Genomic DNA, 18,381 nt, shown 5'->3' on the forward strand with positions numbered 1-18,381 from the left:
GTGGTATGAGATTGGGACAGAGTTGTTTCTTGAGACTAATCAGGAACTCCCTTGCTAGGTAAGGGAGGAAAGACTCAGATTTTTATTCTAAAGGATTTGCATATGGCAGATTTGAATATACCTCAGTAGTGAGCAAACCCAGATATTAGTTCTAATATACAAGAATACAGGATTCCAAGTGAGTAAGCCAATCCCCCAGTGTCTGGCGTAAATGTCTTCATGTTGGTTGTGTTGTCCCCCAAGGACTCAGCTGCCTGATCCTGTTTAATGGGGGCAGCAATGGTCTTTGCCTCCCATTCATCGTGGGTCTGTCTAAGAGCCGTTATTGTTTCCTGTGTAGACTGTCCTCTACAAACTGAGACATCTACATCAGTTCTTCCTTGCCTGTTGCTTCTAATTAGGCGTTGTACTTGAATTCTTTAGGTTCTCTGCACTCCTGTATCAGGGTCAAACCATTCTTGATGAAGCAGATAGAAATAAAAAATACATTTTTTTTATTTTTTAATTTATTTATTAAAGATTTCTGACTTTTCCCTGCCACCACCTCCCATTTCCCTCCCCTCCCCCAATCAAGTCCTCCTCCCTCATTAGCCCAAAGAGCAATCAAGTTTCCTTGCCCAGTGGGAAATCCAAGGACCACCCACCTCCATCCAGGTCTAGTAAGGTGAGAACTGCCTCCCACAAAGCCAGTTCGTGCAGTAGGATCAAAAATCCATTGCCAATGTATTTGAGTTCTCAGTAGTCCTCATTGTCCACTATGTTCAGCTAGTACAGTTTTATCCCAGGCTTTTTCAGATCCGGGCCAGCTGGCCTTGGTGAGTTCCCAAAAGGACATCCCAAGGACTTCTTGAATTTTGCATACAAATGGATGGAAAGAGAAAACACTATACTGAGTGAGGTAAGCCAGACCCAAAAAGAGGAACATGGGATGTACTCACTCATATTTGGTTTCTAGCCATAAACAAAGGACATTGAGCCTATAATTAGTGATCCTAGAGAAGCTAAATTAGGAGAACCCAAAGAAAAACATATAGGCATCCTCCTGAATATTAACCTTCATCAGGCAATGAAAGGAGACAGAGACAGAGACCCACATAGGATCACCGACACAAATCTCAGGTCCAAATCAGGAGCAGAAGGAGAGAGAGCACGAGCAAGGAACTCAGGACCGCGAGGGGTGCACCCACACACTAAAAAATACATTTTTATTCCAAATTATGAAATGGGTGGTCTCTACAAAAGTCATGTAATAAAAGTTATTGATTTGAAAAAGAGTAAGTGGGTACATGCTGAAATTTAGAAAAATATGATTAACTTATATTAATATAAATATTTAAAAGTACTGTAATAAAATGGTGAAGCAGACTTTCTAATGAGGAAGTGAATAAATCTGGTAAGATAGATCAGTGGTTATATACATGTACTTCTTTCCAAAACACTTGAATTTTATTCCTGGCACCCATATTAGGAAGCGCACAACCACCTACAATTCTCAGTACATGAGCAACAAACCCTGTCAGCCTTCTTTGGCACTTATTTTCATACACCCATGAAAATACAGAGACACATAATTACAATTATAAGAATTTAAAAACAAAGAATAGTTTAATCAGAAATAAACTTAAGTGAAAACTCTTACACTAAAATATGAAATCTGGGTATATTGCTTGTGGTTTTGTAAATGTTTCAGTGCATATGATCCATTCTGGATATTTTGAAATCTCCTGAAGAACTTTTTCTCATTTTAATTTCTTGTATGCGCTTTTATAACCCAAACTTAACAAGACTGCACATCATTGCAGAAATCTGATTCTATGAAATTTACACATTTGATTCTTCTGGTGAGATATAAATTTGAAAAAAAAAAGTTGGCTGATAGGAATGTACAATTCCTGCCATCATCAGAAACAAATTTTGAGCAGGCTGGGAAGAAAGATACTAGGGATATATGTATTGCTTCTAACTTCAAAAAGTAGTATTGTCTGAATATGGACAGTAATGTGTGCTGATAGTGTGGATGGAGGATAGACAACTGGGCACAACAGAAAAAAAAAGTTGAGTATGACGGATAATTTAAGAAATAAGTACAAGACTGCTATGCACAAAGACCAAGCTTTTGTACTTTTCACCATCCATATTCTGGTAGCATAAATGCTATTTGCAAAATAAGTCAATAATTGCCAGCTTCATGATCCTGCACTTTGTTCTTTATACTGGGCAGGAAGAGGAAGTCAGGACTGATGAAAAGTATATTCTGGTCTTTTTTGCACCTGGCTCGAGGATACAATTGAACCCAAGGAGATTTGGTGCCCCCTGATGTATGACTGGCTTCCTGCAGTATAATAGTCTTACTCTTAATAGTCAGATCACCATGAAAGCTCCCTGTACTTTCTTTGTCAGGAATAAAGTCCTGTCACAAAGCTTCTCCATGATTTGAAATTGAGGAATAAGAGATTGCAGAAATATAAAAAATTCTGATAATTTCAGATTATAACTTAAAATCATGTGTTTATTTTATTCTGCTATTAGTAGGTGGGTCACATAAGCATAGGTGATTTCTTGTGGCAATTGAAACAGTTGGTCTACCAGGGGCATTTAAAAGTACTCCTTGTCAGATATTGATGNAGACAATATAATTTCTTTTGTGTTATTTTTGTTGTTGTTGTTGTTCTGGGTGCACATAACTTAGAATGGTTGTCTTGTATGTGCTTCATACTGTCTCACTCTTGTATCATGTCAGTGCCTCATTCAGAATCACATGTATATTCTCTTCAGGGGAATATATAAATATATTCCCTATGCCATTGATAGGTATATTAATTTCTACTCAAATTATTGTTTTTACTTTATCTGTTTAACATGGTCAAGTTGCATGTGAAATTTAAATGAGCAAATATTGAAGTAAGCAGAAAACTTGAAAGTTACAGTATTCACAGTGCTGGGGTTAACCTAGCTCTCTACTTCCTAACATCACTTCACACTCAAGGAAAACCATACATCCTTATTTGCATCCAATATTCCCAAGACTTTCTCATCATAACCTCTATGTAAATATCTGGCCTTGAGTCTCATGGAGTTGGAAGTGTGATGTATGAAATAGTAGTCTATGTTTTTTTTTTAACTTTTCATCTCCTCCACATTCACAAATACTGTAGGATAGAAATCAATGCACCCATGCTAAGTGTTGAGAGAACAGCATGAAAGTTTATGGACATAGTAGACATGTAAAATCATTCAACAGTTAACAGTTCATGATGTAGAGTAAAATATATTTTAAGATGATTACCATCTGTATAAAAATTCTTATAGGAATTCCAAACTTTGGTATTTTATTATATAGCACAATGAGTCAAATTGATTAATTACAAATGCTAACTCTTCATTTTGGGTATTGAGCCTATATATACAAACTTGCTTAGTATACCCTCTCATTGTTTCTCTCTGTCTCTCTGTCTCTCTGTCTCTCTCTCATTGTGTGTGTGGTGTTTTAAGTATTATAAGTGTGTGTATTTGTGTACACAGGTAAGTGTGTCTGTGTATATTCACAGCATACAAAGGGGAATCCCACATCATCTCCCCTTTTCTGTCCAAATAAAAAAGGCCCCAAACTGACTGGCTTGTTTTACATACTAAGCATTTTTTTTTGTAAATCCCCACCAAATTGGTGCTAAGCACAGTCACTTGGAAATTTCTCAGCCTTACACACATTATCCCTCCCATATGCCACGCAGCAACTTGTAAAGTTTCTGATTTGCGTTCTCTGCTCATGAATTCTCACCTCCTTTCTCCATGTATAAAATCAATTTAATTTCTTTAATTTGTCAAGCAAAGCATATGTTTTTCAGTAGTTAAGTAGGCACAAATTCAGAAAATCAAAGAGGCACAGGGACACTCATGCCACCACTGGTTGCACAGCCACTGCCTGGCGACTCTTTGTCCCACAGCTGCAACCACAAAACCTGCTAGAAAATAAAGATATTATACCTAAAACAGCTTACTGAATTCTTATAAGACAGGTAACTATTTGATTAACAAATGAATCAATAAACTTGAAAGTTAAAAATGGCAGACATTATAATCATCCAGGAATTTAAGAACCTTTGTACTGATACTATGGATTGCATATTGCAAGGTGTATGGTTATTGTGATACATCCATTTATTGGATATTAGGACTCATTTTTCTTTTTTATATTAAATATTTAAGAAAATATTTGATAACTGAGTCAAGAATGAGACAATTTTAGGAAAAAAAATCTTTACAGACCAATAATGAAAAGCTAGATGACAAGATTAATATCATCAAAAATCAAAAATTACCTGAAAAAATTAATACTATTGAAAAATGTAATATTAACTATAAAATTATGATATGTTATCAGATATACTAGTATCTATACAGAAAGGCAATATTCATGCTATCCAAATGAAGTCCAAGGAAGAGATATTATTTTAAAGGGAAAACTTCATGCCTTGGAAGGACATGTGCAGAATGAGGACCAGAGGCTAGGTCTCTCAATGAAATCACTATAAATATAAACACACAAAGATATTTAGGCTTTAAAAAAGATAGTAGTAAAAAGATTTGAAATTATTGGAGCTGATGAGTAGAGAAAGAAGGTACAATGATATTATTTAAGATTACCAATACCTGGCAGAGATGACTACCCAGGATTTGAGTTTCCTACCCAATATTCAACTCTGAAAAATCATCAAGTTCTAAATGCCCATAAGGATCCAAAGAATGTTGATGGATACCTATAGAAATGAATGGCCTAAAAGAAAATAAACATATAGCTTGCATTCAGAATTGTTAGGGAGAGTGTAAAGACATGGGTTTCTAGCAATAAGGCTGCCCACCATGACTGGCTTCAATTAGTTCCAGCTATCCTGGATTATAGGCCACAACTACAGTGGGAAAGTTATTTTGGGGAAGAGGCAAAACTTTTAGGACAGGGAAAATTAAAAGATCTTGAGACTTCTCAAGGTCAAATTCTTGGTAAGGGAACTTATGTTGACCCACAGGCTCAAGCTTTTTACCATGAACATATCTCTCTCTATGCCACAAAGCAGCCTCAGGATTCAAGAACTGAGAAAAATGAAGTGTGTACCAGAGTTAAACAGGGCCAGAGAGAATCCTTCAGTGACTTTTTACAAAGACTAACTAAGGCTGTACAAATAGGAGTAAAAGACCCTAAAGCTAGACAAGTACTTATTGAATCTTACTTTTGAAAATGCCAACTTATAATGCAAAAGGATACTTGGGCCTTTAATGATTATACCATCCCAAATGAATGAATGAATCCTGCATACAATGAACATTGAGGCATCTGACTATAGTACTGAAACTAGGGTAGGAAAAGCAATTTCCAAAGCTATAAGGAGACAAAAATGCCAAGTATTTTAATTGTGGTAGAATAGGACATCTGAGAAGGGACTGTTGACAAAGAATTCCCAGATATAATGTCTCCTCTGGTAATAGCAAAAATAACAGGTATCAAACGTTTGTATTATGTAGGAGGTGTGGGAAAGGCAGATCCAATAAATACAGATCAATAAAAGAGAGACAAGGTAACCAAATACCATTGGGAAACTCCCTAGGGTGTTTCTCACAGGCCCCCAAGTTAAGAGTGGTCCAATCATTCCCTGTCCTTGTAGAGAACATCTATCACCAGAAAGATTAAAATATCCAGTACCAAAAAAATAAAATAAAAATAAAAAAATAAAAAAAAATATCCAGTACCTGTTGCAAAATACATATTTTTATGGATGATGAAATAAACATGGAGGATAAATCAAAAAATTCCAGTGAAAAAGAAGATACATATATTCTGGCAGACTTCTATAAATAATAAAAGACCAAAATTCAGAATGCATAAATATTGCATTGTAATTGTGGTTTTGACAGACATGGTAGCAGCAGTGAGTATCATAATTCCAGAATTTTCGCAACCACATTAGCCTCTTCAAGAGAAAAATATTCAATTCCTAGGAATTGAACCCTATTACAAATGAAACAAAGCATGAAATGGGTTGAATGCACAGGGCTAGAAGAACAGTAGAAAAGCTGAGGACATAACTGGCTAACATGGCAGTGAATGTATGTGGTCATGGCCTGCTGTAGCAATGGTATACCTAGATTAATATTCCTCCAGTCCCAGGAACTCTTATTTCGGGAAGGATATTTTAAGGTACTATACACAAAGGTCACCAGCTACTTAAGCTGTACAAGAACACAAAGCAACTAGCAAACCTTTAGGGGTAACAATGACATTACCTTTAAAATAGTTAACTGAGAAACCAATATGACTTAAATAATGGCCTTTAACAGAAGCGAAACTGCAAGCTCTAGAACAGCTGGCACAGGAGAAGCTAGGTGATCACCATATTGAAGAAACAACCAGCCCATGCAATTTTCCTCTAATTTTGTCAACAAAAATCTGGTAAATGGAGAATGTTGAAAGGTCTTTGAGCTATCAACAAGGCAATTGAACCTATGGGCCCTATTATCCAGAATTCCTTTTCCTTCTCTATTACTGAATGAATATCTTATTATAGATTTTGATTTAAAAATTGTTTCTTCACTATTCATTTACAAGAATAAGACAGAGAAAAATTTGCCTACACAGTAGGTACTTATAATAATTATCAGCCTACTAGGACATATCAGTGTACCATCTTCCACGAGGGAATGCTCAATGGCCTCACTCTGTGCCAATTCTTTGAAAGTCAGCTGTTAGAAATAATATGTAAACAATTTCCTAAATCTATAATTTACTATTACATGGATGACATTTTTCTATCTGAATCAAATATGGATTCTTTAGAAAGAATGTTTAAAGAAGCACAAATATGTTGCCTACATGGGCATTACAAGTTACTCATGAAAAATTGCAGAGATGACATTTAAATTTTCTAGGTGATAAAATAGGTTTACAGAAAATTAGAAAACAAAAGCAAAAATTAGGAGAGACCTATTGCATACATTTAATCATGTTCAAAGATTGTTAGGAGAATATTAGTGCTATGCTATTTATATATGTTCTCTTCATGCTAAAGATCTTGGAGAGATCAGGGATATAAGGAACATATCTAAACATAATTAGGCTATATACAGAAATTTGAGAGTCAACATCAAATTAAATAAGAGAAATTCATGGCTATTCTACTAAAATCAGAAACAAGGTAAGGCTGTTCACTCTTTCCATATCTATTCAACAAAGTTCTTGAATTTATTGCTTGAGCAATTAGACAACAAATGAAGCCCAATGAGATTTGAATTAGAAATATATCAAACTTTTGCTATTTGAAGATAATATGATTTTACAAATAAGTGACCAAAACTCTACCATGGAACTCCTAATGCTGACATATGCCTTAGTAATATGCCAGGATACAAGATCAACTCAAAAATATTTGTAGACTTCCTATATATAAATGGCAAAGAAGCTGAGAAAGAAATCAGAGAAATATCACCCTTCACAATAGCCACCAAAAGCATAAAGTACCTTGGGGTAACACTAACCATGAGGTAAAATACCTCTTCTACATGAATTTTAAGTCTTTGAAGAAAGAAATTGAAGAAGATACCAGAAAATGGAAAGACTTTGGTGCTCTTTGATAGCTAGGATAAACATAATAAAAATGGCAATCCTACCAAATACAATTTAAATATTCAATGCAATTACAATTAAGGTCCCAACACAATTCTTCACATACCTTAAAAGAAAAATAATCAACCCAATATATATATATATAGCAAAAACAATCTTGAACAACAAATGAAATGGCAGAGATATCACCATCCATGTCATCAAGCTCAATATAAAACTTCAGTGATGAAAACAGCATGGTATTGGCATAAAAAAAGAAAGGTTGAGACATCCCTGCCTCTTCCCTCACCTTCAACCCTCTCCAATGGTCACCATGCTCCCAATTTACTCAGGAGACCTTGTCTTTTTCTACTTCCCATGCAGATTAAATTTATGTATGTCTTTCTTAGGGTCCTCATTGTTGTCTACCATCTCTGGGATTGTTACTTGCAGGCTGATTTTCTTTGCTTTATGTTTAAAAACCACTTAAAGTGGGCATATTGGTTAATTGTCTTTCTGTGTCTGTTACCTCTCTCAAAATGATGTTTTCTACCTCAATCTATGTGTCTGCAAAATTGAAGATATTGCTATTTTTCCCTATTGTGTAGTACTCCAATGTGTAAATGTATTACAGTTTTCTTTTCCATTCTTTAGTGAAGAGACATTCAGATTGTTTCCAGGATTTGGCTATGACAAACAATGCAGCTACAAACATAGTTGAGCACATATCCTTATGGCACAAATGAGCATCCTTTGGGTATATACCCAAAAGTGGTATTACTAGGTCTTGAGGAAGGTTGTTTCCTAATTTTCTGAGAAATCACAAACTAATATCCAAAGGGGCTGTACCAGTTTGCTTTCCCAGCAGCAATGCTCACATGTTCCCTTTACCACACAACCTCGCAAGCATAAGTTGTCATCATTTTTTTTTTTATCTTGGCCATTCTTACAGGCATAAAATGGAATTTTAGAATAGTTTTGATTTGAAGTTCTCAGAAGACTAAGGATGTTTAGCAATTCCTAAAATGTCTTTCATCCATTTTAGAGTCCTCTGTTGAGAGTTCTCTGCTTATATCCATACTCTATTTATTATTGAACTTTTTGTTCTTTTGATGACCAATCTTTTGAGTTCTTTTTTATATTTTGGAGATCAATCCTCTGTCTGCTGTGTGGTTTGTGAAGATTTTTTTCTCATTATGTAGGCTGTCATTTTGTCATGTTGACCATGTTCTTTGCTTTACAGAAGCTTTTTAGTTTCTGGAGGTCCCATTTATTTATTATTTCTCTCAGTGTCTGTGCTACAGGGGTTATATTTAGGAAGCTGTATCCTGTGACACTGCCTTCAAGTTTATTTTTCAATTTCTTTTCTATGAGATTAAGTTTGGCTGGCTTTTTGTTGAGGTATTTGATTCATTTGAACTTGAGTTTTGTGCATGGTGATATATAGGGATCGATTTTTATTGCTCTACATGTTGATATCCAGTTCTGCCAGCAATAATTGTTAAATATGCTTTCTTTTTTCCATTTGATATTTTCTGCTTCTTTGTCAAAAAATCCAGTGTTCAAAAATGTGTGGATTAATATCTGGGTCTTTGATTCAGTTCCATTGGTCCTCCTGTCTGTTTTTATGGTCATACCAGGCTGTTTTTATTATTGTACCTCTGTAGTAGAGTTTTTAGTCAAGTATTGTGATACCTCCAGAAGTTCTTTTATTGTTCAGGATTGTTTTGGGTATCCTGTGTTTGTTGTTTTTCATACAAAGTTGAGAGCCATTCTTTCGAGGTCTGTGGAGAATTTTCTTGTGTTTTTGATGAGCATTGCATTGATTCTGTAGATTGCTGTTCCTAATATGACATTTTTACTATGCTAATTCTACCAAACCAAGAGCATGGGAGATCTTTTCACTTTCTGGTGTCCTCTTCAATTTCTTTCTTCAAAGACTTAAAGTTCTATCTTACAATAGTTCCACTTGTTTAGTTAGAGTTATTACAAGATATTTTAGGCTATTGTGAAGGGTGACATTTCTCTGATTTCTTTCTTAGCCCAATTATCATCTATGTACAGAAAGGTTAGTGATTTTTTTTTTAGTTAGTCCAGTATCCTGCTATGTTACTAAAGTGTTTATGTGTTGTAGAAGTTCCTTGGCAGAATTTTTTGGGTTCCTTATGTAAACTGTAATTTTATATGAAAATAGTGAGAGTTTGACTTCCCTTTTCCGATTTGTATCTTTTTGAACTCCTTTTGGTGTCTAATTGCTCTATCTAGGACCTCAACAACCGTATTGAATTGAGTGGACAACCTTGTCTTGTTCCTGGTTTCAGTAGTTTCACTGGGGATTTTCTCTCTAATTAGTTTGATGTTGTCTGTTGGGTTTCTCTGTATTTTCTTCATTATGTTTAGGTATATTCCTTCTATCCCTGCTCGTTCCACGACCTTTATCATGAAGGGATGTTGTATTTTGTTGAAATCTTTTTCAGCTTTTAATGAAATGATGAAATGATGACATGGTTTTTATTTTTAAGTTTTTTTTTTTTTTTTTTTTTNTTTTTTTTTTTTTTTTTTTTTTTTTTTTTTTTTTTTTTTTTTTTACCTGGTGTATTACTTTGACTGATTTTCCTATGTTGAACCATCTCTGCATCTCTGGAATGAAGCCAACTTGATCATGTTGTATGATGGTTCTGATGTGATGGATCAATTTGCCAGTATTATTGCCTCAATGATCATGAGTGAGATTAGTCTGTAATTCTCATTGTTAGTAATGTCTTTATGTGGTTTGTGTATAAGGATAATTATAACCTCATAATAAGAGTTTGGAAATGTTCCTTCTGTTTCTATTATATGGAACAATTTAGGGAGTCTTGGTATTTATTTTTCTTTGAAAATCTCATAGAATTATGAGCTGAAAACAATTGGTCCCGGGCTTCTTTTGGTTGGGATATTTTTCATGAAATTTTCTATTTCTTCAGCAGTTAATGGATAGTTTAATTTGCTTATATGGTCTTGATTTAATTTTGGTAAGTGATATTTATGCAAAAGTTGTCCATTTCCTTTAAGTTTTCCAATTTTGTGAAGTACAGATTTTTGGGATATGACCTGATGGTTATCTGTATTTCCTCCTTATCTGTTGTTATATCCCCTTTTTCATTTCTGATTTTGTTAATTTGGATATCCTTTCTCTTCCTTTTGGTCAGTTTGGATAAAGGTTTGTCTATTTTGTTGATTTTTGGAAGAACCAACTCTTTGATCATTGATTCTTTGTATTGTTTTCTTTGTTTCTATTTTGTTGATTTCAGCTCTCAAGTTTATTATTTCCTGCCATTTAATTCTCTTGGGTGAGTTTGATTCCTTTTGTTTTAAAGTTTTCAAATGTTCTGTTAATTTACTCATGTGGGAATTTCCCAGGTCGTTTATGTAGTTATTTAGTGCTATTAACTTTCCTCTTAACACTGCTTTCTTTGTGTCCCATATATTTGGCTATGTTATGTGGCCATTTTAATTGGATTTTAGGAAGTATTTCATTTCAACTTCTATTTCTTTCTTGAACTATTGATGATTCGGGTGAGCATTGCTTAATTTCCATGTGTTTGTGGGATTTCTGGAATTAGTATTGCTGTTAAATTCTAGTTTTAAGCCATGATGATCTGAGAAGATATGTGAGTCTATTCTAATTTTCTTTTATTTGTTGAGGTTTCTTTTGTTACTGAGTATGTCATGAATTTTTGAGAAGGTTGCATGAGGTGCTGAAATATTTGGTTAGAATATTCTATAGATATGTGTTAAGACCATTTGAGTCATAACACCATGTTACTTCCCTTAATTTCCGTTAATTTTTTGTCTGACTGGGAGTGGAGTGCTGAACTCTCCATTATTAGTCTGTGGAATTTAATGCATGGTGTAAGCTTTAGAAGTGTTTCTTTTACATATGAGGGTGCCCTTGTATTTGGGGCATAGATGTTTTTACTGAGATTTCCTCTCAATTGATTTCTTCTGTGACTAATAAGAAATGTCCTTCTTTACACTTTTGATTGATTTTAGTTTGCAGTCTATTTTGTTAGATATTAGGATAGATACACCCACTTGTTTCTTTTGTCCAATCATTTGGGAAAAAAAATTTCTCAACCATTTTCTCTGAGACAATGTCTTTCTTTGAGGTCAAGGTGTTTTTCTTTTATGCAGAAGAAGGAAGCAATCTGTTCTAGTATCCAATCTGTAAGACTATGTATTTTTATAGGTGAGTTGAATTTATTTATATTAATGGGTATTAACAACCAGTGGTTGCTCTCTTCTGTTAATTTAGTTTTCATTGTTGGTGATGTTATTTTGTACATTTTCCCATTCTTTGGGATTTGCTGCTATGACACCATCAATTGTCTGACTTTATTTTGTTTTGTTTTGTTTTTCATCTAACCATCTTCCTTGGCTTGGAGTTTCCCTTCTAGTAGTTTGTGTTTGGCTGGTTTTGTGGCTAGGTATTGGTTAAATCTGCTTTTGCCATGGGATATCTTGTTCTGTCCTTCTATGGTTATTGAAAATGTTGCTGTGTATAGTCTGGACTGGCATATATGGTCCCTTGATGTCTGCATAATGCTTGACAATGATCTTCTGACTTTCATTGTATCTAATGAGAAGTCAAGTGTAATTCTGATATGTCTCCCTTTATATATTATTTCTCCTTTTTCTGCTGCATGTCTTAATATTCTTTTCTTATTCTGTATGTTTAGTGTTTTGATTATTATGTGTCAAGGGGACTTTTTTTTGAGACAGGGTTTCTCTGTAGCTTTGGTGCCTATCCCTGAACTAGCTCTTGTAGACCAGGCTGGCCTCGAACTCCCAGAGATCCGCCTGCCTCTGCCTTCTGAGTGCTGGGATTAAAGGCGTGGGCCACCACCGCCTGGTTAAGGGAATAAAAAACTGTTTTGAGCCTATGACAGGGAAGAACAAAACAAGGAGGGAAAAGCTGGGCTTTATACTGAGAGAAAGAAGAGAAGAGTCAGAGAGAAGCCATGGAGCCACTAGAGACAATTGCTGGGGACTTTACCTGGTAAACCACAGTCACATGGTGATATGCAGATGAATGAAAATGGATTAAATTAATATAGGAGCCAGTAAGAAGCTAAAGCTAATGGACAAAGCAGAGACTTAATTAATACAGTTTCTGAGTGAGTATTTCTTGACTAAACTAGCTGGGTGGCTGGGAACATACAAGCAACCTCTCTCCAACAGTTGCAGAGTAAGCATTCCCTTCAAAATGGTCCACAAAATTTATTACAAGGAGCACAGCAGTATCTGTGTGTCTTAGGTGATCATCATGTCACATCCAAACTATAATTGCATATCATTTATGTTATTTTCTTTCTTGTAAATAGGTCAGAAAGTACACAGATGAATTAACTGGGGATAGGCAGTATTCCCATTTTTATTATTCTACTGACTACTGACATGCAGCCCACTAAAACTTGCCATCTGTGGTAAATGTGATCTTGCTGTCTTAATTACAACTTTTTGAGTAAGGGTATTATGTGATTTCCTATTAAGACAAGCTTACTAGCAATATTAAACCTCACAGTTTTAAGCTCATTACAAGTATCTAAAATCTTCAGTTTTGAACAAAAAAAATGGACAACTGAATTTGTACAAAGTCACAGAAGATACTAAAGTGAACAGAAGCTATTTTCATCTGTAGGAATAGTTGTAAATCTGTTTATCCCTAGGGAAATTCATATACAATAAATAATATGGCATTAATGAACAGAAAACCAAAGCTTGTAAATGACTGAGACATATTAATTAAGATTGTAATATGTAGAGACATAGACAGATGGAAGAATTATGGATGTTGTTTGAGGAATAATGTTAAATGAATATAGGAAGGTTGAAGAAGGTGATCCTGAGAAGAACAGTGCCCTTCTTTTTCAGACTCTATATTTCTCATACATGAGGCCCAAACTGTAGTGCCTTCACTGAGTATATAATTTTGAATTAGAAAGCCTCATATAGACTCATAAGTTTAAATACTCAAGTCTCAATTGGAGAAAATGTTTGGGAAAGATTAGGAGGTGTACTCTTGTAGGAGCAGGTGGTATGTCATTTAGACAACTTAGATTTTTCTAAAGACTTAGTCTATTTCAGAGACTTCTGCTTCCAGATCACAAATCAAACTTAGGGCACTCAGCTGCTGTTCCAACCACCAAGTGTTGACTCAGTCATAATGCACTCTAAGATTCTGAAGTTGTAAACCTAATAAATGTGTTCATTTTATATTGCCTTCATCATGTTGTATTATCATAGCAATAGAAATATAACCAAGATAAAAATCCTTAGTGTTTTGCACAGTATGGTGAATATTTCTGTGGATCTAAGAGAAATGAACTTGCTCTTCCATTGATGAGATTTTACCTCAGATACCCAATGTACTTATGGCAGATTCATGAAGTTTTCTTGATGGGATCTGTTTATATAAATTTCTATTATGAACCAAGTTTAAAGTCATGAAGTAATAAACCAAATTAACTAAAAGCACATCTGGATCTTATTTGACCATTAGTGCACCATCCTCAAGGAGAAGAGAGAATATTATAAATATGCTAGGATGTTTGTATCTAATGATCATGGTGTCATTTTTCTCTGCATTTTCTCTGAAACATTAATGCTGCTGTAGTAAAAAAATGACCGAACCTCTGCCTAAAATATGAAAATACTTAGAAATGTCCATGTACTTTCTTCTCATAAAATTTCAGAGATTAATGTAGGGTACTTTGTGTCCTCAAAGTTGTCAGTTTACACTTTATTCATGGGAGACTGTGCCTCCTATGATAAAATAACACAAGGAGAACATATAATGTGTTGAGGACATTGGATATCTTCAGAACATACATGTGGAGAATTCCAAAAAAGTGTAAAAAAATGCAGATCAAACACCTGAGAAGAGTGATTAATCTAATCATTTCTGCATAAATTCGGGGGGTGATACATGTATTCTGTGTCTTTTGCACCACCTGGTGGCCTGAGTGACCTAACAGTGAAGTTTATGTCTGAGTTAACACTGAAGTCCCATCACTGTGTATATAACACAGTAATAAGTGGCTGTGTCCTCAGATCTCACACTGCTCATTTGCAGGTACAGAGTGTTCTTGGCATTGTCTCTGGAGATGGTGAATCGATCCTTTACAGATGGTGCATATCTTATAGTACTGCTGTCTTTATTAATATCTCCAACCCACTCCAGCCCCTTCCCTGGCGCTTGGCGAAACCAGTCCATCCAGTAGTCACTGAAAGTGAATCCAGAGGCTACACAGGAGAGTATCAGGGATCCTCCAGACTTCACCAGGTCTCCTCCAGACTCCACAAGCTGCACCTCAGACTGGACACCTGCAAACAAAGAGAAGGTTGTTAGTAAATTGCCACAGAAGCTCTATCTTTTATAAAACTTGTTCATGTTCACTAACACACTCAGTATCTCTTCTTCATAAATTACCTTTAAAAAAAGCAACAAAGAAAACCCAAATCAACATGAAATCCATTGTGTGTTTTGTTTTCTGTGCTGATCACTGAATGGGAAGAACTGGGCATCCAGGACTGATTCCTTTGTCTGAGCTTCAGGGTGAGTGCTTTTCTGGTTTTCATATGAAGAGATCAGCCTTATTTGCATACCTTCCTGCTATATAAGTTCTCTTGTTGGAGCTAAGAGATAGTGTGTTCTCATATGTTTGTGAATGTTCTGGGGAAGTCTAGCATGAAAGCTAATGTTAGGAAATTTTTGTATCATACTAAGTTATTTTTTGGGACACATTAAGTATCATCTATTTGATTTAATAATCACAATCAAATTATACATTTTAGGAAAAATTTCTGCCCACTTTTTATGTCCTGTATTATAGAGGTCAGTGAGCATTGTTTTCTGACATGCTCTGGAGATCTTTCCTTATACTGTGTTGATTTCAACACTGATGCATGAGGTACTAACTGAGTCAGCTACAGCCCTAAGTGTTGTTGCCTCTGGAATTTAGAAGCTCTATTTTTGTGTTGAGATCACTGGATTGTTGTGACATGACTGAATTCAGTTGGTCAGGAGGTCAATTCCAGAGACTTTGTCCACATTCATGTGCACCAAGGAGTATAAAATTATTGTGTTTTTTTTTTTTCTATTTTACCCTCTTTTTCCAGAATATCTACCCATCTCTTTATTAGATACAGGCAGTGACTGATAAACTGAACTTCAGTGTACAACTCAGGATTTGAATTCTACGTGTTCTACTCATATGCCTTCACAGGCCTCCCAGGAGGATAACCTCACTTGTAATACCCCTTCTCTTTAATTTTCTTATTCAGTCTGTTTCATGCCCTTTTCCAGATAGTTACACATGATATTATGTGAAGTAAAAATTATCTGTCGTGTAATTTAAAGACAGAGGACTGGATCTAGGGGAAAAGTCATAATGAGTGAGGTAACCCAGACACAAAAAGGCAAACATTGTATACATGCACTGATACATGTTTGTTTTTTGAGGTTTAGGTAAGTATGTTTTACTCCACATAACCACATATGTTATGTTTAAATTATGGGACTAGGCTCTCAGGTTAAATCTATCCAGGAAATGGAATGGAATGTGGAATTATGGGCTGGGATGTTATGCAATGGAATAGGATCACAGTGTAAGAGTGTTAGAAGAGGGATGAATAAAGGGTTTATGGAGAGGGAAAAGTAAAACTGAAGGCCAATTGGAAGTTCTTATGGAGAACAATAAAATAGAAGCTGCCTAAATTGCATCCATATATGAAGGCAATCTAAATAGAACTCCATATAACAGGGAAGATGAAAATGTAGCTGGACATCTCTCTATATTAAATGAGGTCTACAAGTCTAACTGGATTATTGGCCAACCAAGTCCCATACAACACTCAAAAAACCCATTCTACTGCTAAATATATTACTTGGTGTCCACATAGGTAAGGTAATATCGATGAAGACAATACTTATACAAATCACTGAAAATGAATAACTTGAACTGTTGCCTACCTAGAATTTTCAGCCCTATTGATTAATATTCACAGGAGTTAGAAGGTGTTATGCATGCTACCAGAGTAGAAAAATAAATTCTAAACCAGCTATTACCCTAGCATATACCTGCATAAAATAGGTGTTAGCATGATACTGGCATAAATCTTCTGGGAATAACCAACCAATGTCTGATTGCCTTAAGGATCACCCAATGAGATGAAAAACATATTTGACACTGCTCTGATGGCCAAGAACATGGGAAGAGATAGATCGGGGTCCTATGGCAAAGTCAAATACTAGTATTATTCTAAAGTATCATAGCATAAAATTATTCCTAATGACATTCTACAGTATTCATAGATCAGTGGTTAACTCAGCCATTATCAGACATATTTCCTCCTTCATGAGGTAACTATAAATACAGAAATCTATTGCCAGACAATATGCAAAAAGTGAGACACAATGGAAGATTCACTCCAAAATGGGAACTCTGTAGAACAGGTGACAGATAGAATGTAAGAGTCTAAAGAGGTGTAAGAGAACACTAGAGAATCTGGGAAGTAGTTGTGCCTGCCTTTAATCCCAAAAACTTGGGAGCCAGAAGCAGTCAGGTTTCTGTGAGATTGAGATCAGCCTGATCTATAGAGCATGTTGCAGGAGTGTTCCAGGGCAGCCAAGGTTACACTGAGAAATCATGTCTCAAAGAAAGGAAACACTAGGAAAACAAGGATTGCTAAAAATATCAATAGAAATAAAAAGCTGATGAAACAGGTGAAACATTAGATGAGACCAGGGTTTTAATAGCTACACATCATACAAGGGCTAAGATCTAGAACTTACATGGCATTGAATAAATTAAATGTCAGAGAAATATAAGTGCCAATCAGCACACAAATAGGTGACATCAAAAAAAGAAATAGCTAGTTTCAAGACAGGCACCAAAAACTACAGAAAAAACATGTCTCGAAAATCAAAAAAAAAAAAATAGAGATGGCCAATAAATATTTTTAAAGTGTTCAATATTCATAGGCATCATGCTAATTCGAATTAAAACACTTTGAAATATGAGTTTTCCCAAGTAGAAGTGGCTTCTATCAAAAGTCTGTCAATTTTTTTTTTTTTTTTGATCCGAAGGGAGAGCAGTCCTAATTCGCAGTTGGTAGTGCAAAAGTTAGTTCAACCATTGTAGAAATCTGATTGGAGATTTCTCATAAAACTAAAACTAGAACTAACATATGATCCTTATGTCTTTCTCTTGGAAAAATACCGAGAGTACCCAATACCTTATGTATTAATATTTGCATTCCCATGTTTGTTGATGCTTTGCTTACTTCAGCAAAATATTAAAATTAACCATTAGTCATAAACAGACCAGAAAATAATGTGTATGAGTTACATAAAATAGGAAAATATTGTTCATCTCCAATGAATAATGAAATTACAAAGTCTGTAGGAAATGGATAGGTATAGAGTGTAAAATATTGGGATGTGGGATTTGAGTATGGAGAGGGAACTGGGGTTTTATTAAAATATATAAGTGTAACAAACAAACAAGAAAAAGATGTAAAAGAGTAACTGAGGTCACATAAACACTGATGATAACCCAATTACAACTCATACAAAGAATCTAGACACAGTCAGACACACACACACACACACACACACACACACACACGCACACACACCCTCAAACACTCGTGTGTACAAAACAATTGTATCTCTGGTGCAGTCTGTCTCCTAAAAAAGAGAACAAGAAAATGTAGTGATATGAGCTGCGAGGCTGCATCCCCGG

General features: G+C 35.2%; 1 gene segment (V, D, J or C); it reads right to left on the minus strand.

Annotated features, from left to right (window-relative positions):
* Nucleotides 1-14,627: 14,627 nt before the first annotated feature.
* LOC126494704 (Ig heavy chain V region 441-like) lies at nt 14,628-15,111 on the minus strand. The segment is given in 2 exon segments: nt 14,628-14,959; nt 15,066-15,111. Coding segments are annotated over 2 exon segments (378 nt in total).
* Between the last annotated feature and the right edge of the window lie 3,270 nt (nt 15,112-18,381).

The sequence above is a fragment of the Alexandromys fortis genome, unplaced genomic scaffold, assembly GCF_014885135.2.
Source record: "Alexandromys fortis isolate MF-2015 unplaced genomic scaffold, M_Fortis_MF-2015_v1.1 scaffold_323, whole genome shotgun sequence".
Taxonomy (NCBI): domain Eukaryota; kingdom Metazoa; phylum Chordata; class Mammalia; order Rodentia; family Cricetidae; genus Alexandromys; species Alexandromys fortis.